Source organism: Chrysemys picta, chromosome 24 (assembly GCF_011386835.1).
Source record: "Chrysemys picta bellii isolate R12L10 chromosome 24, ASM1138683v2, whole genome shotgun sequence".
Lineage (NCBI taxonomy): Eukaryota > Metazoa > Chordata > Testudines > Emydidae > Chrysemys > Chrysemys picta.
In genome coordinates this window covers 14,377,375-14,397,243 of record NC_088814.1, presented here as the reverse complement: position 1 = coordinate 14,397,243, position 19,869 = coordinate 14,377,375, and the positions used below count along the sequence as shown (strand labels likewise).

At 47.2% G+C, this 19,869-nt stretch overlaps 1 protein-coding gene across 9 annotated transcripts in view; it reads left to right on the top strand.

The window, feature by feature from the left end:
• The window catches only part of LOC101936074 (zinc finger protein 501-like), a 53,443-nt gene extending 34,058 nt beyond the window's left edge, over positions 1–19,385 (top strand). Inside the window, exons 2-8 of one of the 9 annotated variants that reach the window (XM_065577775.1) lie at positions 1,940–2,859; positions 3,180–3,670; positions 4,181–4,238; positions 5,275–5,357; positions 10,070–10,196; positions 14,763–14,876; positions 15,284–19,385. In XM_065577775.1, coding sequence (XP_065433847.1) covers positions 4,232–4,238; positions 5,275–5,357; positions 10,070–10,196; positions 14,763–14,876; positions 15,284–16,281 — 1,329 coding nt within the window. In that variant the 5' untranslated portion in view covers positions 1,940–2,859; positions 3,180–3,670; positions 4,181–4,231 and the 3' untranslated portion in view covers positions 16,282–19,385. Of the gene's footprint in view, positions 1–1,939; positions 2,860–3,179; positions 5,358–10,069; positions 10,197–14,762; positions 14,877–15,283 lie in introns of those variants that run through there. The other 8 variants (XM_065577778.1, XM_065577774.1, XM_065577779.1 and 5 more) reach the window with 8 other exon arrangements.
• Positions 19,386–19,869: the final 484 nt, after the last annotated feature.

The window sequence follows — 19,869 nt, the reverse complement described above, 5'->3', positions numbered from 1 at the left end:
AAGCACAGACTGGTGGGACCGCATCGTGTTGCAGGTCTGGGACGATTCCCAGTGGCTGCGAAACTTTCACATGCGTAAGGGCACTTTCATGGAACTTTGTGACTTGCTTTCCCCTGCCCTGAATCACCAGAATACCAGGATGAGAGCAGCCCTCACAGTTGAGAAGCAAGTGGCGATAGCCCTGTGGAAGCTTGCAACACCAGATAGCTACCGGTCAGTCGGGAATCAATTTGGAGTGGGCAAATCTACTGTGGGGGCTGCTGTGATCCAAGTTGCCAGGGCAATCAGACCTGGTGATATCAAGGGTAGTGACTCTGGGAAACGTGCAGGCCATAGTGAATGGCTTTGCTGCAATGGGATTCCCTAACTGTGGTGGGGCAATAGACGGAACCCATATCCCTATCTTGGCACCGGAGCACCAAGCCACCGAGTACATAAACCGCAAGGGGTACTTTTCAATGCTGCTGCAAGCCCTGGTGGACCACAAGGGACGTTTCACCAACATCAACGTGGGATGGCCGGGGAAGGTACATGATGCTCGCGTCTTCAGGCACTCTGGTCTGTTTCGAAAGCTGGAGGAAGGGACTTTCTTCCCGGACCAGAAAATAACCGTTGGGGATGTTGAAATGCCTATAGTTATCCTTGGGGACCCAGCCTACCCCTTAATGCCATGGCTCATGAAGCCGTACACAGGCAGCCTGGACAGTAGTCAGGACCTGTTCAACTACAGGCTGAGCAAGTGCCGAATGGTGGTGGAATGTGCATTTGAACGTTTAAAAGTGCGCTGGCGCAGCTTACTGACTCGCTCAGAACTCAGCGAAAAGAATATCCCCATTGTTATTGCTGCGTGCTGTGCGCTCCACAATATCTGTGAGAGTAGGGGGGAGACGTTTATGGCGGGGTGGGAGGTTGAGGCACATCCTCTGGCCGCTGATTACGTGCAGCCAGACACCAGGGCGGTTAGAAGAGTACAGCAGGGTGCGGTGCGCATCAGAGAAGCTTTGAAAACGAGTTTTGTGACTGGCCAGGCTACAGTGTGAAACTTGTTTGTTTCTCCTTGATGAATCCTCCACCCCACCCGCCCCCACCCGGTTCACTCTACTTCCCTGTAAACCAACCACCCCACCCTCCCCTCCCCCTTCAAGCACCGCTTGCAGAAGCAATTAAGTCATTGTTCCTTCACATTCATGCATTCTTTATTAATTCATCACACAACTAGGGGGATAATTGCCAAGGTAGCCCGAGAGGGGTGGGGGAAGAGGGAAGGAAAAGGACACACTGCAGTTTAAAACTTTAACTCTTATTGAAGGCCAGCCTTCTGATGCTCAGGCAATCATCTGGGGTGGTGTGACTGGGTGGCCGGATGCCCCCCCACCGTGTTCTTGGGCGTCTGGGTGAGGAGGCTATGGAACTTGGGGAGGAGGGCTGTTGGTTACACAGGGGCTGTAGCGACGGTCTCTGCTCCTGCTGCCTTTCCTGCAGCTCAACCATACGCTGGAGCATATCAGTTTGATGCTCCAGCAGCCAGATCATCGACTCTTGCCTTCTGTCTGCAAGCTGATGCCACCTATCATCTTCAGCCCGCCACTTGCTCTGTTCATCCCGCGATTCAGCCCGCCACCTCTCCTCTCGTTCATACTGTGCTTTTCTGTAGTCTGACATTGACTGCCTCCACGCATTCTGCTGTGCTCTTTCAGCGTGGGAGGACATCTGGAGCTCCATGAACATGTCATCCCGAGTCCGCCGTTTTCTCCTTCTGATCTTCACTAGCCTCTGTGAAGGAGAAACATATGCAGCTGGTGGAGGAGAAGGGAGAGCTGGTTAAAAAAGACACATTTTAGAGAACAATGGGTACACTCTTTCACGTTAAATTTTGCTGTTCACATTACACAGCACATGTGCTTTCATTACAAGGTTGCATTTTTCCTCTTATATTGAGGGCCTGCCGGTTTGGTGTGAGAGATCACTCACGCGGTGCCAGGCAACAGATTTCGGCTTGCAGGGAGCCATGGTAAGCCACAGTCTTTTGGCTTTTTTAACCTTCTTAACATGTGGGAATGGTTTCAAACAGTAGCACCCTCATTTCCCATACCAAGCACCGGTTGGGTTGGCCATTTAAAATGGGTTTACAATGTAAAAGGAGGGGCTGCGGTTTCCGGATTAACATGCAGCACAAACCCAACTAACCCCCCTCCCCCCCACTCCCAATTATCGGGGATGATCACTTCACCCCTCCCCCCCACCGCGTGGCTAACAGCGGGGAACATTTCTGTTCAGCCGAGCAGGAAGGGGCACCTCTGAATGTCCCATTAATAAAATCGCCCCATTTCAACCAGGTGACCGTGAATGATATCACTCTCCTGAGGATAACAAAGAGCGATAAGGAATGGATGTTGTCTGCATGCCAGCAAACACCGGGACCATATGCTGCCATGCTTTGTTATGCAATGATTCCAGACTACGTGCTACTGGCCTGGCGTGGTAAAGTGTCCTACCATGGCGGACGGGATAAGGCAGCCCTCCCCAGAAACCTTTTGCAAAGGCTTTGGGAGTACATGAAGGAGAGTTTTCTGGAGATTTCCCTGGAGGATTTACGCTCCATCCCCATACACGTTAACAGACTTTTCCAGTAGCTGTACTGGCCGCGATTGCCAGGGCAAATTAATCATTAATCATTAAACACGCTTGCTTTTAAACCATGTGTAATATTTACAAAGGTACACTCACCAGAGGGCCCCTGTGTGCCCTCAGGGTCTGGGAGCACGCCTTGGGTGAGTTCGGGGGTTACTGGCTCCAGGTCCAGGGTGATAAACATATCCTGACTGTTGGGGAAACCGGTTTCTCCGCTTCCTTGCTGCGGTGAGCTATCTACATTATCTTCATCCTCATCTTCCTCGTACCCTGAACCCACTTCCCTGTGTGTTTCTCCAGTGATGGAGTCATAGCACACGGTTGGGGTAGTGGTGGCTGCACCCCCTAGCATGGCATGCAGCTCCGCGTAGAAGCGGCATGTTTGCGGCTCTGCCCTGAACCTTCTGTTTGCCTCTCTGGCTTTGTGGTAGGCTTGCCTTAGCTCCTTAATTTTCACGCGGCACTGCTATGCGTCCCTGTTATGTCCTCTGTCCTTCATGGCCTTGGAGATCTTTTCTAATATTTTGCCATTTCATTTACTGCTACAGAGTTCAGCTAGCACTGATTCATCTCCCCATATGGCGAGCAGATCCTGTACCTCCCGTTCTGTCCATGATGGAGCTCTTTTGCGATCCTGGGACTCCATCACGGTTACCTGTGCTGATGAGCTCTGCGTGGTCACCTGTGCTCTCCACGCTGGGCAAACAGAAAATGAAATTCAAATGTTCGCGGGGCATTTCCTGTCTACCTGGTCAGTGCATCTGAGTTGAGAGTGCTGTCCAGAGCGGTCACAATGAAGCACTGTGGGATAGCTCCCGGAGGCCAATAACATCAAATTCCACCCACACTACCCCAATTCCGACGCGCTAAGGCCGATTTTATCGCTAATCCCCTCGTCGGAGGTGGAGTAAACAAACCGGTTTAAAGGGCGCTTTAAGTCGAAAGAAAGGGCTTCGTCGTGTGAACGTGTCCAGGCTTAATTCAATTTAACGCTGCTAAAGTCGACCTAAACTCGTAGTGTAGACCAGGCCTAACACAGGTGAGTCAGATTGATTCCAGCTATGTGTTTGTCCATGTTCAATTAAGACATGGGAGCTTTTGTAAGAGTGTCACAGGCAGGATGTGCAGGTATGGTGTCTCTAGCCTCTGTTTTCCAGAAGCTGGGAATGGGTGACTGGATGGATCACTTGATGGTTACCTGTTCTGTTTTTCCCTCTGAAGCACCTGGCATTGGCCACTGAGCTAGATGGACCATTGGTCTGATGCAGTGGGCAGCTCTTATGTTCACAGGCTCTATGAGGCATATCTACTCATTTGGACTCTCTGGGGAACCACAGAAAGAAGGCCCAGTCTCAGAGCCCCTGGGGTCATGCTTGTCAAAACCTAAAACTAGTTCCAGCCCTTGAAAGGGGGCATTGCCAGGACAGACTGTATAAAGGCTGGAGCATCAAACCACTTTGTAAACCAAGACAGCTGCCTTGGGGACAATGACAGGGAGAATCCCCAAAGTGACTCCTTTGATTCTTCTCTTCTCACCTTTGGTTCATAGAATCATAGAACTGGAAGGGACCTCGAGAGGTCATCTAGTCCAGTCCCCTGTATGCAAGGTAGGACTAAATATTATCTAGACCATCCCTGAGAGGTGTTTCTCCAGCCTGCTCTTAAAAATCCCCAATGATGGAGATTCCACAACCTCCCTAGGCAATTTATTCCAGTGCTTAACCACTCTGACAGGAAGTTTTTTTCCTAATCTCCATCCTAAAACGCCCTTGCTGTAATTTAAGTCCATTGCTTCTTGTCCTATCCTCAGAGGTTAAGAAGAACAATTTTTCTCTGGCATCTTTGTAACAACCTTTTATGTACTTGAAAACTGTGATCATGTCCCCTCTGAGTTTTCCCCAGACTAAACAAACCCAATTTTTTCAATCTTCCCTCCTAGGTCATGTTTTCTAGACCTTTAATCATTTTTGTTGCTCTTCTCTGGACTTTCTCCAATTTGTCCACATCTTTCCTGAAATGTGGCATCCACAACTGGACACAGTACTCTAGTTGTGGCCTAATCAGTGTGAAGTAGAGCAAAATAATTACTTCTCGTGTCTTGCTTACAGTACTCCTGCTAATATATCCCAGAATGATGTTTCTTTTTTTTTTTTGCAACAGCGTTACACTGTTGACTCATATTTAGATTGTGATCCACTATGACTCCCAGATCCCTTTCCGCAGTACTCCTTCCTAGGCAGTCATTTCCCATTCTGTATATGTGCAACTGATTGTTCCTTCCTAAGCGGTGTACTTCGCATTTGTCCTTATTGAATTTCATCCTATTTACTTCAGACCATTTCTCCAGTTTGTCCAGATCATTTTGAATTTTAATCCTATCCTCCAAAGCACTTGCAACCCCTCCCAGCTTGGTATCGTCCGCAAACTTTAAAAGTGTTACTGGGAGGGTATTACCATTTCTCAGAGAGTTACACCCTGGTGGGATGGGGCTAGGACTGTACTGGAATAAGGTCACTCTATGCTTCACAATGTGGCAGAACCTAGAATGTCCATTAGCAGGAAAAAATCCTGGGGGGAATCAGCTTGTGGAATGTACAAAAGCCCCGTCTGAATTCTCTCACATTGCCCTTCTCATCCTGTCAGGCTACAAAATAACGTCCACGTTTTGCTCCAGATCATCCCGTCCTCCCAGGGGGAAGGAAATGGCTGCAATGGAGCTGGCTCAGGTAAGAGATTATCAGAGAGCTGGTGCTGGGCTCTGCTTGGAGGGAGAGGAGCAGTAAAGGCATAGGAAGGTGGTAGTTGCTACAGGTGGTGGGAGGCAGGAAATAACAGGATGTGACAAGCCCACTGAGACTTGTGTAATTTAGGGTGTGATGGGTTGTCACCCCTGGAGTGCAATCAGGGGGGCTTCTGGGAACCGCTGTCCCCTCTAACCCTCACGCTGGGCTGTCCCTTCTCACACTGCTTTGCTGGAGATTCAGCCAGCCCCTCCAGGCCCTGTTGTCACCCAACACGACAGCAAGTGGCTCCATACACCCAACTAAGCTACCTAAGTGTTTTACCTAAGCCATTCAAGAACAGATAGAAGACAACAGCAGATTTCCCAGCCCCTTAACCTTGCACACCTGCTGTAGTATAAATCCAGAATTATATCATCTCATAGTGCACAGGGATCTCTATAATGTAAGCTTATTAATATATTTCACCTTCCCCTCGATATGGGACAGAGATGCACAACAAGCTTCTGCTAACCAAGCTCAGATTTTCCCCAGAGACTTCACTCAAAATACTTAACACTAGTTAAGATAAAGCATAAAACAAGTTTATTAACTGCAGAAAGACAGATTTAAGTGATTATTGTTAGAAGAAAAAAGGAGCAGGTTGGCCCAGAGGCGGATATGAGTACAGGCTTCTTTATTGCGATACTTGTTCCCCTTGACCCAATTGTCGAGTAAGCACTGGATTAGTTACATCACACTCCTTTTATCTAAGTTAGTATGTACATGCGTACATCCATTGCAACACCCCCAAAACCCTTATTAAGTAATAGAAACACCCATACTGTTAGTATACCCACCCCTATCTATTATTCGCAGGATTACGCATGTCATACAGACAGTTTTACCTTGAAAATACAGTTCTGTGCATGAATGTGTTGCTACAAATTTCCCTAATCAGCAGTTCTCAGGGGAGAGGGAAAGGGGCCATAAGCCAGGGCTTGTATATGTAGCTGGGAAAGGAAAGGAGGGGGAGATAACATTTCTTTTACTTTCTTTCACACAAAGTACATTCATTCCGACAACTACATTTCTCATGCAGCTGCATCCTTATCAATTCTTACAAGCAACAGGGAAAGGAAAAGTATGGCAACTTATTTATTAAGCAAAGAATTACTGCCTGCTTATTCCTTTTTCCCCTAATGCCATGTCAGCACATTAGCAGCTTCCCAGGTCTTTTACTTAACCCTAACATATCCCAACAATTATAAATTATAGCACACAGATCAAAGTAGATTACTTAGCAAATAACCAAAAACTCAAAGTAAGCCTAACATACTAGATGGATAGAATTTGAATTAGCAATTTCTCGCCCTGACTGATGATACAAGCAGTCCACCAAGTTTCCATACACAAGTCAGAAATCCCTTTACCCTGGGACCAGCACTTCCCCCAGTTCAGTCTTTGTTCCTCGTGTTTCCAGGAGTTCTCTTGTGTGGGGAATGAGGCCAAGAGATGATGTCACACCCCACCTTATGTAGCTTTTCCATATGGGGGGAACCCCTTGTTCCAAACTCAATTCCCAGTCCAGTTTGTGGAAAAATACAGGTACCAAAATGGAGTTCAGTGTTATGTGGTCTGGTCACATGACCTAACATGCACTGCTGAGTCATAGTAGCCCTGATTCATAGGCTGGCTGAATCATTCACAGGAAGGCTAAGCTCTTCCATGGTCCATTGTCTTTGTTGATGAGCCATCAGCACTGTCTGGCTTCTTTATTGTTGTACCTGAAAGGCTCGTTGTGGGTGTTACCCAGAGTAAACACATTTGAAATACAGATACATAAGTCAGTATTCATAATTTCAGATACAAACATGATCTATGCACACAAATAGGATAATCCTATTCAGCAAATCATAACTTTTCCAATGACACCGCACATGATGCATCTTGCACAGAATGCATCATAATTATGACCTAATCCTATTATAATCATACCACTATACTGAATATGAGGTGTAGTGTCAGATAGGGCCTAATTTCAAGGCACAGGAGTTGGGAATGGAACTTCCCCTCTTTGTGGAACAGGAAATAGCCCTCCAACACGGGCTGGGAAAACTTCCCAGACTCTCAGTGCTGGAGCCTAAATCTATTGACACTTCATTAGTTACCACCACTCCCAATCTTTGTGGCAACTGCAAACTTTATCAGTGATGATTTTATCTTCTCTTCTAGGTCATTGATAAGAATGTTAAATACCACAGGGCCAAGATCCAATCCTTGTGGGAACCCGCTAGAAATAAATCCACTCAAACACAGTTCCCCATTTACAATCACAGTTTTTAATCTATTTAATGTATGCCGTGTTTATTTTGTATCATTCTAGTTTTTTAGTCAAAATATTGTGCTGAACCAAGTCATATGCCTTACAGAAGTCTAGGTATATTACATCAATACCATTAGCTGCAACCAAACTTTTGATCTCATCCAATAAGGATATCCAGTTAGTTTGATAGGATCTATTTTCTCTAAACCTTTGTTGATGGGTATTAATTATATTACCCTCCTTTAATTCTTTATTAATAAATCCAGTATCGGCTGCTCCATTATCTTGTCCAGTATCTATGTCAGACTGACACTCTTGTATTTAGCTGGGTCATCTCTTTTACACTTTTAAAATATTGGCACAGCATTAGCTTTATTCCAGTCTTCTGGAATTTCCCCAGTTTTCCAAGTTTTAATTAAAATCAACATTAACAGTCCACCACGCTTCTCCACCAGGTCTTTTAAACCTCTTGGATACAAGTTATCTGGACCTGCTGATTTAAACATGTCTAAGGCCAGGTCTACACTACCCCCCTAATTCGAACTAAGGTACGCAACTTCAGCTACGTGAATAACGTAGCTGAAGTTCGAAGTACCTTAGTTCGAACTTACCTTGGTCCACACTCGGCAGGCAGGCTCCCCCGTCGACTCCGCGGTACTCCTCTCGCCGAGCTGGAGTACCGCAGTCGACGGCGAGCACTTCCGACGGCGAGCACTAGACGCGATAAGTCGAACCCAGAAGTTCGATTGCCAGCCGCCGAACTAGCGGGTAAGTGTAGCCAAGGCCTAACTTTAATAGCTGCTGTTTAACGTCCTTGTGAGTTCTTGTTGGAATGAAAAGAGTGTCGTCGTCAACATCTTATGATATGAGTATAACATCTGTTTTTCTCCAAATCCAGGAAAGAAATATTTATTGAACACTTTTACCTCTTCTGCATTATTTTTTATAATTCTGCCATTTCCATCTAGTAATTTACCACTACCATTGTTAGGATTAATTTTGTACTTAATATACTTTTAAAAACTTCCTTCTTATTGTCATTGATTGATCATTGATTTCTGATAGCCAGTTTTCTACAATTCTGACCTTCTCACTTATATTCTTTCCTATGGACTTCCCCTTTCTTCCATATATTTTATTTGGAGTGTGTTGGGATTCCTACCAGGGAGCCATCAGCAGGGTCCAGAGACAGCCCCATCTCCTATATCAGGGGTCTCAAACTCAAATGACCATGAGGGCCACATGAGGACTAGTACATTGGCCTGAGGGCCGCATTACTGACACCTCCCCCCCTTGCCACCCTCAGCCCCGCCCCTACTCCACCCCTTCCATGAGGCCCCACCCCTGCCCCGCCTCTTCCCACCCCTTCCCTGCCCCCAGGGGGTGCAGGAGGGGTGTGGGGTGTGGTGGGGGCTCAGGGCAGGGAGTTGGGGTGGGGGGTGCAGGAGGGGTGAGGGGTACAGCAAGGGTGCAGGGTGCAGCAGGGGGATCAGGGCAGTGGGTTGGGGTGCAAGAGGAGTGTGGGGTGCAGCAGGGGGCTCAGGGCAGTGGGTTGGGGTGCAAGAGGAGTGCGGGGTGCAGCGGGGGTTCAGGGCAGGGGGTCAGGGTGCAGGGTATGGCGGGGGTCGGGGTGCGGCATGGGGCTCAGGGCAGTGGGTTGGGATGCAGGAGGGGTGAGGCAGGGGGTCGGGGTGCAGGGTAGGGCAGGGGGTCGGGGTGCAGGGGGCTCAGGGCAGGGGTTCAGCTGCAGGAGGGGTTCGGGGGCCAGGATCTGGCCCGGCGCATACCGGGGGCAGGGCAGGGCAGGCTCCCTGCCTGCCTGCCTGTCTGCCCTGCCCCTGCAAGAGGCTGGAACGTGGGGAAGGGGGGGGCGGAGGGGCTGTGTGTTTCTGTTGCTTGAGGCACCGCCGCCAGCAGCTCCCATTGGCCGCAGTTCCCCGTTCCCAGCCAATGGGAGCTGCTGGGGGCGCTGCCTGAAGCAACAGCCACACACAGCCCCTCCGCCCCCCATTCCCCATGTTCCAGCCTCTTCCTGGAGCTGGGCAGGGCAGGGCAGGCAGGGAGCCAGAGCCGCTCTGGTAAACACTGAGGGAGGGCGGGGGGCGCTGCGAGGGGTTCGCGGGCCATGCGTTCTGTGTGTTTGAGACCCCTGTCCTATATCAAGCTCTGGCTAGTAGGTATGTGAAGACCCTGCCTCCGTCTGTCAGCTGGGAGACACAAATGTTTTCTCTTTCTATCCTCTGATGCCTCCTGACTGCTCTAAGCAAGGTGGGGTGGGACTCTGCTAAAATGTGCCTCGTGGAGCTTCCATTTACCTCGTGCTGCTGTTCCGTGAGTAGTGGGGTTGTGAGTGGGGAAGCAGGTACTGAGTGTTGGACTCTTGCTCTTTCAGGGGCCGGTGACTTTCGAGGAGGTGGCTGTGTATTTCACCAGGGAAGAGGGGGCTCTGCTTGACTGCACTCAGAGAGCCCTCTACAGGGATGTCATGCAGGAGAACTATGAGACGGTGGTCTTTCTGGGTAAGGAGTCCTGTCCCCTCTGTTATTAGAAGCTGTCAGGTCTCTAAAGAACCTGAGTAGTAATAACTTTATACCTTCATTCATCATACAAGTTTTGACAAGTTTCCTTGCCCTCCTTTTTTTTCCTTATCTCCCACCCACTAGAATAATTTTTGGACATGTGCCTTTTTGGTGCCATCAGTCATTTTAAAATTGCATGTAATGTATCCTTATTGGATACATTAATAACTGCATTAATAACTATAGCTTTCATGCCATTTCCTCATTTTAAGAGGAAAATATGCCACCTGTAGAATTCTAAATTGAGTAAATAGGTCGATGACTGATGCATGGCTTGTGTGACAGTCAGATGAGCTCATCTTTTGATAGGAGAGCACATAATATTGCCATTCAGGACCCTCCGGCTGAAGGGAGAACAGAGCCGTGCAAGGGGAGAAGAAGCGGGGGGAGTAGATAATTCTGGGGTGCCAGGAAATGGTGAGTGTGTGTGCAGGATGAGAGCTAAGAAGCAGCAGGGATGGAGGGGGTAGTGAGAGACGAGAAGGGAACACAAGAAGCTCCCAAGGTGCTGGGAGGTGGTGATGGCTGAGAGCAATGGGAAGAAGGGGAGGGGAGTGTGGAGGAAGGGCACCCAGGAAGTGGGCTGGGTGGGTCAGTGGAATGGAGGAGAAGTTTTGGGATCTACAGTTGTGGGGGATCTGAGACATTTAACCCTGAATCCCTACCCAAGTCTTATTGCTTTAGAGCCTACGCTCCAGTTTTATTTCTGTTGTTTCACTTCTTTTTACGTTTCCCCCCCCAAATATTATTATTTTAACTCTTGACCTCCCTCTCTCGCTCATTACCCCGCTACCCCATATAACCTCCCCATCTCTATGCACAGCAACCCTGCCACGGATCCTGAGTCCTTGCTGCATTCCTCCCGCCCATCGCAGGGCCACTACCTAGGCACAAATGGGCACTTTTTACACCTCTAAGATTACATATTGGGGTACAATTTGCCCTTGTACATTGCTATTCAAAGTTAATTGAGAAGATGGAATTTGGTGAAACTTGATTTAATACAGACAGTTATAATTGAAATCATAGGTAAGGATCAATACACATAACGATTAGATAAGATAAGTATAGTAAAGAGGGTCTTGCCTTATACATACTTACAAGTTATGGACACCATTGGAAACAAAGATCGAGGGGCAAGGGAGACCATCAGAATGGAGGCCCTGCTTCACTTTACTTGGGGACCTGACAAAATGAAAAAATGGTAACTAGGAGAGGTATTTTATCCGCTTCCTTATGGTAATAGGATGACTATATACCATATCTGCTCCTTTATTCTGATTAAAATAATGTCAACAGCTGCCCCAAACCATAAGTGGCCTTTGGGAAGTCCATAATTAATCATCAAGCATTAATACTCATGATTTACATCACTTATTTATTAATTCCAATATATGAATACGTCCAACTGCTGAGATACTGCATAGCAACCTAATTGCTAAAGCCCGCCCCAAACTTACTTCCTTTCAGAATCCTATGGCGTATTGCACCTGTTTGTGGTTCCTTGTTAGTCTCTCGAAATCAGGGTGCAAAATATCTGACCTGGGATTCTCTTCTTAGTCCTATTCAGGTAAATCCCAGACTTCAGCGTAACTACTCCCACAAAGTCTCCACCTAATATAAGGCCCTTAACTGTAGCAAGCTTAATAACCCATTTACTTATGTTCACCTCCTTGCCCCTGCATGCACATTCCAAGCTAATAAGCAATATTCTGATAATGACATTTTACCTCTAGCAAGTATAAAATTGCCACAAGACATGTGACTAGGTCATAGATCATAAAATCAGGTCGGGGTCAACAGGAGTGAGAGTTTGGAGAGAGTCTTGGCCCCACTCTCCCCATCGGCAGCAGCCACAAGCTGTCTTCCCTCCAGGCTCCTTGGATCTTTGAGCCTGTCCCTCCTGAGGTTGCGTGGCCCAATTCTTGTTTCTTACCTTCTCCTTTTCCGGAAGAATTAGAGGCTGTTGTTCCTGAATTTTAGTGTTTAATTCCCCAGCCTTCTCCACACACTGGGGGAGTTTAATTCTGCCTCCCATTACACCTAAGTCACTAGATTTCCTGATTCCCCAAAATGTGCTTTTGCAATGTCACAGTTCTAGGGTAGCTAAGCCTTTTACCTGCCTCCATGGTCTGCTCAAGGAATGCCCTCTCAAATATCAGGCCTCTAGCCAGCCCCTCTCTATGGGTAGGGACCCACATGCCTCTCCTTTTCGACCAGGGTTTGAGGATTGCAGCTTGTCCTCCACTGTGTTCACTGGACTAACATCCAGTTGCTGTGCTTTGCTTTCTCTCCAAGGGCAGTGAGCAGTGTGTGTGTGATAGAGGTGGGAATTTTTGTGATATTTCTATGATGCCAATATGCGTCTCAGTTTCCTTCTGTGATTGGTATTGCTATGATTATAAAGAGCAGGAGACTTGAGGTGTTTTGTCACGTAGCTGTTATGGGGTGATATGAATGTGTCATTAAGGACAGGCTGGGACCAACCTACATCAATGGAATACCCGACAGAGACAAGGGAATAATTCTCACTTGTCCATGGGAGGATCTCAGCTTTGCTGAGTGAAGCATACATGGACTCGTTATGTTTCTGGGAGCAGAAAGAACTGGGTTTGCTGATGCAGGGAGCTCTACTGGAGCGAAGACAAATGGACAGGCAAACTGAAAGGAAACCAAACTGTTTATAACAGCAGCATGGCTCAAGAGCATTGGCCAATATGGACTATATTATCTTATTTGCTTCTCTGTCCTAATCTAAATACTTTCTAATGCTGTGTTTCAGTTGACTAATAAACCCTGCTCTATTTTAACAGTCTGCCCAGTGTCACAGCAAAAACTTGCTGAGGAGCACTGAAGCATGAATGAGGAACAGTCTCTGAACAGGAGTGTAGTTCAGCTGGACCTGCTGGCAGAGCTCACAGGTTGAAATAGGAGTGTTGAAACCAGAGGCTCAGTCTCAGGTGCTGAAGCTACATGGCCTGTCCTTGTGGAAGAGTGGAACCCCCTGGGGGTCTAGCGCACTCAAGGGGCACCTCCCAAGGACTGTTTAAGAGCCAGGGCATTGCACAGATGCCGTGCATCCATGACAGTGTGCCAGAAGTTAAGTCTTATGGGAAAAAGATATAAAACAAGAAAAGGATCTAAATGTGTATTTACCATTGCACCCTCATCAGTCCTCGTGGGAATCCCTCATCAGTTACAAAGTGTATTAAAACCTTCCTCTAAGGCTTACCTCTTGGTTATCAGGTCATGTCAGTTTTGTTAGAGGGCTTTCCCTTCACCCTCCCACTTCACTGGTTCTTGTCACGCAGACAGCAAGCAGCAAAAGACCACAAGTTCGAAGGGCAGATAATGCGATGTTTATTGGGGTTAGTTTCCAAGCAAGCATATTCCAAAGTCCGTTACACCAGTCGGGCTTATCGCTATATTCCCAGAGAGTCTGTTCCCCAGTGTTCCCTTCCCAGCTCTGATGCCGCAGAGCCTTGCCTGTGTCCCTGTTCCCATTCCCCCCATTAATAAACCTGATTCCAATTTCCCTTCCCCCTCCTGTTTGACCCCAGTTTATATAGTCATATTCTCAGCTATACCTTAAACAATCATTTTACTGAAATTTAACTAACCAGTCCTAACATATTGTAACATAGTTCTCTAACCAATTATATCCTACTACCCTAATTAACTTACACCTAGCAAAACTAATTATACAGCAGACAGAAACAATTAGAGAACCAGACAGATTAACAATAGAAAAGTGGTGGCCATAAAGATAAAACAATACAGAAATGAGGGTACCACAACCGTTGATGAGTGATTTCATGCCAGACAGGATGCTATCGAACTAAATTTTCTTTAACCATCTTAAGATCTGTTTCTTTATCTGGTGGTGATGGGCACTATCAGGACAGGATCATCTGCCTAACAGCCCCATAGCCCCTTATGTCAGTGTGACTGGTTTGGGATGTGAGGATGTGATCCTATGCTTCTCAGCTTTTGGCTGCCCCTGCTGCTTAGCCAAAGGCCTTAGTCTGAGGCCTTGTTCTTAGGCTATCCCAGTGAGAGAAGGCCCATATACAAGCGGACTGAGATTTTGATTCTTTGTTTTTATACCCTTGTAACTAGTTAAGTGATAAAAATGCACCTAAGTTCTTAAATAATAGGGTTTACAGGGAGGCCTGAATATCTATATTCTCACAGTGGGTTCTACCCCTTCCCCCATTCTGTGTTTGTCTTGTCTATTTAGATTGTAAATTCTTCAGGGCCTGGGCCATCTACTATTCTGTGTTTGTACTTTGCCTAGCACAATGGGGACCCACTGTTGGTCCTTAGGCACTAAGGTAATGAATATGATTTATAATAATAACAACTCTCCTGCCACTTTGAGCCAAGGAAGCTGGCCTTGGGATGTTACTGCTTAAAAATGAGCTGGGGTTAAAACCATGGAATGTTCTTTGTGACAAGTATCCCACAAATTCCACTGACCTCCCTTGTTTTCTTTGCCTTGAGCAGGGTTTCCAGTTTCCAAACCTGATGTGATCTTGCAGCTGGAACGAGGGGAAGAGCCATGGGTTCCAGACCTCTACGGCTCTGAGAAAAAAGTGCTCCCTAGAGCTGCCTTCACAGGTTAGGAATTGGTTAAACCAACTCAAAAACTGTCCATGAATACAGGAAACATTTGGGATGCCCTACAAAGACTTTGTGAGCTCTCCAAGTTTAAGATTGTTTCCTGCAGATGTGGAATCATTAGGCAGATGTCACTCATGGCTTCCCACCTATCCTGACTGACAACTGGCAGCAGATCCCTCCCTGATCCCACTTTCCCCTGCGTGTTCTGGTGAGATGCGGACCAAAACTGATCCCTTCCTCTCTCCTCTGGGGAAGGGTTTGGGGAAAATCAGCTCCTGATAGGTTTGATCTCTCCCGCACATATTTTGGTTTGTTCATCCCTTTTTCCATTCCTGTCTCTGAGATTTCCTTTCTGTCAGGCACAGGCAGTGACCTATGTCTGGATTCTCTCTGTCTCCCATCAGGTGTTGGGATGGTGAATGAGAATGAGGAGAATCCCCAGCAGGACGATGCTGAGAAAGTAGAACCACATGGAACATTATCAGGAAGATCCAACGTGAATGTTTCCAGGAGTTGTGCACTCCCAGAAAAAGCAAAAGCCTGTGAGACTCAGCAGAGGCCAGAGGAAAACCTAAGTAGCCTCTCAGACCTTATTACACACGAGAGAATCAACTTGGAAGATACACGCTACATATGCCGTGAGTGTGGGGAAAGCTTCAATGGGAGCTCAGAGCTTTTCACACATCAGGGAATCCACAGAGGAGAGAGACCCTACATGTGCTCTGAGTGTGGGAAATGCTTCAATCGGAGCTCACACCTTATCTCACATCAGACAATCCATACGGGTGAGAAACCTTATGGATGCTCTGAGTGCGGGAAACGCTTCAGTCGGAGCTCATACCTTAACACACATAGGAGAATCCACACGGGTGAGAAACCTTACGGATGCTGTGAGTGTGGGAAAGGCTTCAGTTGGAGCTATGCCCTTATCGCGCATCAGAGAATCCACACAGGAGAGACGCCCTACACATGCTCTGAGTGTGGGAAAAGCTTTAATCGGCACTCACAGCTTATCACACATCGTAGAATCCACACAGGAGAGAAACCCTACACGTGCTCTGAGTGCGGGAAATGTTTCAGTCGGACGTCAGCCCTTATCACACATCGGAGAATCCACACAGGAGAGACGCCCTACACATGCTCTGAGTGCGGGAAAAGCTTCAATCATAGCTCAAACCTTATCTCACATCGTAGAAGCCACACGGGAGAGATGCCCTACACATGCTCTGAGTGCGGGAAAAGCTTCAAACAGAGCTCTAGCCTGAGCAGACATCGTAGAATCCACAGTGGAGAGAGACCCTACACGTGCTCTGCATGTGGGAAAAGCTTCAATCAGAGGTCATTCCCTATTAGACATCAGAAAATCCAAATGGGAGAGAACTGTGAGAAATGCCTTGATTAGGGCTGGCCAAAGATTTCTTTAAAAAAAAAAATCACATTTGCTAATTCCAATATAGTGATCTTTGCACCATCTTCACCAGAGTCTCTCAGCTTCCCCAGATGAGTTCCCTGCTTCTGCAGCTCACCCTGCTTTAGGGTCAGTCCTGTGATCTTTTCTATCAATTCCTTTCCTTTTGAGTCGTAGGTGTGTGTAAAAAGAACAGGAGTACTTGTGGCACCTTAGAGACTAACACATTTATTAGCGCATAAGCTTTCGTGGACTACAGCCCACTTCTTCGGATGCATATAGAGTGTCCCTCCAGCCAGGAATGTTCATCAGCTCCAGGTGGGGGAGAGAGATTTGATCCCAACAAGCTACACTGAGGCAAAAACTACCTGGGCCTTACATCCACTAGGACTGTACATGACGTTGGCTGCTCAAGTTAGTGATCTTGGTGTAAAAAGACAATTCTAGTTGTAGTGCAGATGCAGCCCGGTTGCAGTGGTTGGCATTAGCTTTCCCCTTGACCTAACCTAAACTCCATCACTTTTCTTAGTCTAAACAAACCCTGAGCATCACGGTTATACTGTTCCCCCATTTCAAAGCAATTGTTAGTCATTAAGTTTCCCCTTCGGGAACAAATTATTTCATTCCCAGTTGCTTTGATGTTGCTTCAAGTTTTGCTGGAGAGCAGATATTTTTATTACCATTTTCCTCACTTAAAATATATTGAACTATAACAACGAGCAGGAACAGGGCAGGGATAGGGAAAAATGTCATTTCACCCTCTGTAACAACAGAAGAAGTTAGGGTAAGTCAGAGAGATTCCCTTATTCCTCATCACCATCTCAACCCCCCTGTTGTTCAGTTGGTTAGGTCAGTATTTTTCCTAAAGGGTTGGGAAGAGGGTTTCTAAGGAAATGACATGTAAGTAGGCAAAATACCCATACATTTGGCTCCCAAAGCAGTTGTGGCCCAGGCCCTGCATGAGGTCTCTCCTTAAGATATCTCCTTCCTAATCAGGTGCATGTTGCCTATTATTTGGGAAATGCAATCCCTTTCTAGGTAGAGATGAGAAAAATGGAAGTGATGTTTCTGTTGAGATCACCCCTGGGAGATGCTGCAAATGTGTAGAAAATGGAATCTGTGTTGAATGTGATATAGCTGCAGAAAGATACCTGTTTTTAATAGATGCCTGACATTTGTTGTCTTATAGGGATTCTAAACTGCACCTGAATTTAGTCCCTAATTTAAATCTGTGCCACCAGATTAAAGAAATAAAAGGGCATATTTGGGGGCGTTATACCTCACTATCGCTACTGATACGTTGTGTGGTTGGTGAAGAATTCTACGCCAGAGACTTGGAGTAATTTTATACTTAAGGTCAAAGATTTGATAGGGACTCGGGTAGAAATTGCAGGTACTAGTGGTTGATTTTCACCCCAGATATGGAAGCTATGGTGATCTGTGGCCCAGGTAAACTATTTTTAGAACGCTGCTCCCTAGTTAAGTGGCATTGATCAGACTCCTAAAAGATGCCATTATTAAATTGGGAACAACTGTCTTTTACCATTTGGATCCAAAGTTAGATGAAGCACAGAGAGAAACAGCTGATTCCTTCAGAGCCATTCCATGCCTACATCCTCCCCCTCTCTCCAGGAAAGCAATGGCAGACAACTGTTTCACGCCTTTTTCCTGGGTGAACAGTGCAGACGCCATACCACAGCAAGCATGGAGCCCGCTCAGCTCAAGACAGCAGTCATGAACATTGTAAACACCTTGCACATTATCGTGCAGTTTATGCGGAACCAGAACCTGCAAAACCAGGAGTAGGCTACGGCAGCGTGGTGGCGAGAGTGATGAGGACATGGACATGGAATTCTATCAAACCCGTGGGCCCCGGCGCTTTGGCGATCATGCTGTTAATGGGGCAGGTTATAGCCGTGTAACGCTGATTCTGGGCCCGGGAAACAAGCACAGACTGGTGGGACCGCATAGTGTTGCAGGTCTGGGACGATTCCCAGTGGCTGCGAAACTTTTGCATGCGTAAGGGCATTTTCATGGAACTTCGTGACTTGCTTTCCCCTGCCCTGAAGCGCCAGAATACCAAGATGAGAGCAGCCCTCACAGTTGAGAAGCGTGTGGCGATAGCCCTGTGGAAGCTTGCAACGCCAGACAGCTACCGGTCAGTCGGGAATCAATTTGGAGTGGGCAAATCTACTGTGGGGGCTGTTGTGATGCAAGTAGCCAAAGCAATCACTGAGCTGCTGCTATAAAAGATAGTGACTCTGGGAAATGTGCAGGTCATAGTGGATGGCTTTGCTGCAATGGGATTCCCTAACTGTGGTGGGACGATAGATGGAATCCATATCCCTATCTTGGCACCGGAGCACCAGGGTACCCAGTACATAAACCGCAAAGGTACTTTTCAGTGGTGCTGCAAGCACTGGTGGATCACAAGGGACGTTTCTCCAACATCAACACGGGCTGGCCAGGAAGGGTTCATGACGCTCGCGTCTTCAGGAACACTACTCTGTTTAAACAGCTGCAGCAAGGGACTTACTTCCCAGACCAGAAAATAATTGTTGGGGATGTTGAAATGCCTATAGTCATCCTTGGGGACCCAGCCTACCCCTTAATGCCATGGCTCATGAAGGCAAGCCTGGACAGGAGTCAGGAGCTGTTCAACTACAGGCTGAGCAAGTGCCGAATGGTGGTGGAATGTGCATTTGGACATTTAAAAGGTTGCTGGTGCACGTTACTGACTCAGTCAGACTTCAGCCAAACCAATATCCCCATTGTTATTGCTGCTTGCTGTGTGCTCCACAATCTCTGTGAGAGTAAGGGGGAGACCTTTATGGAGTGGTGGGAGGCTGAGGCAAATCGCCTGACTGCTGATTATGGGCAGCCAGACACCAGGGCAATTAGAAGATCACACCAGGAAGCGCTGTGCATCAGAGAAGCTTTGAAAACCAGTTTCATGACTGGCCAGGCTACGGTGTGAAAGTTCTGTTTGTTGAAAACCAGCTCCCTTGATTGACTCATTCCCTGTAAGCAACCCACCCTCCCCCCTTCAATCACTGCTTGCTTTCAAAGGAAATAAAGTCACTATCATTTAAAAATCATATATTCTTTATTAATTGATTATAAACATAGGGAGAGAACTGACAAGGTAGCCCGGGTGAGGTTTGGGAGGAGGATAGGAGGGAAGGAAAAGGCCACTAAAAAAATTCAATATAATGACAGCCTTTTGCTTGGGCTGTCCACTGGGGTGGAGTGGGAGGTTGCACTGAGCCTCCCCCCCTCCTGCTGCGTTCTTACACATCTGGGTGAGGAGGCTATGGAACATGGTGAGGGGGGAGGGAGGTTATACAGTGGCTGCAGCGACACTCTGTTATCCTGCTGCTGTTCCTGAAGCTCCACCAGACGCTGGAGCATGTCCATTTGATCACGCAGCAGCCTGCCACCTCTCATCTTGAGCATCCCTCATGACCTCACGTTCACTGGCATCTTTCCTGTACTTTGATACCATGTCCTTCCACAGACTTTTCCAGTAGCTGTACTGGCCACGAATGCATCCCAAGTCCTCAGGGCAAAGTAATCATTAAA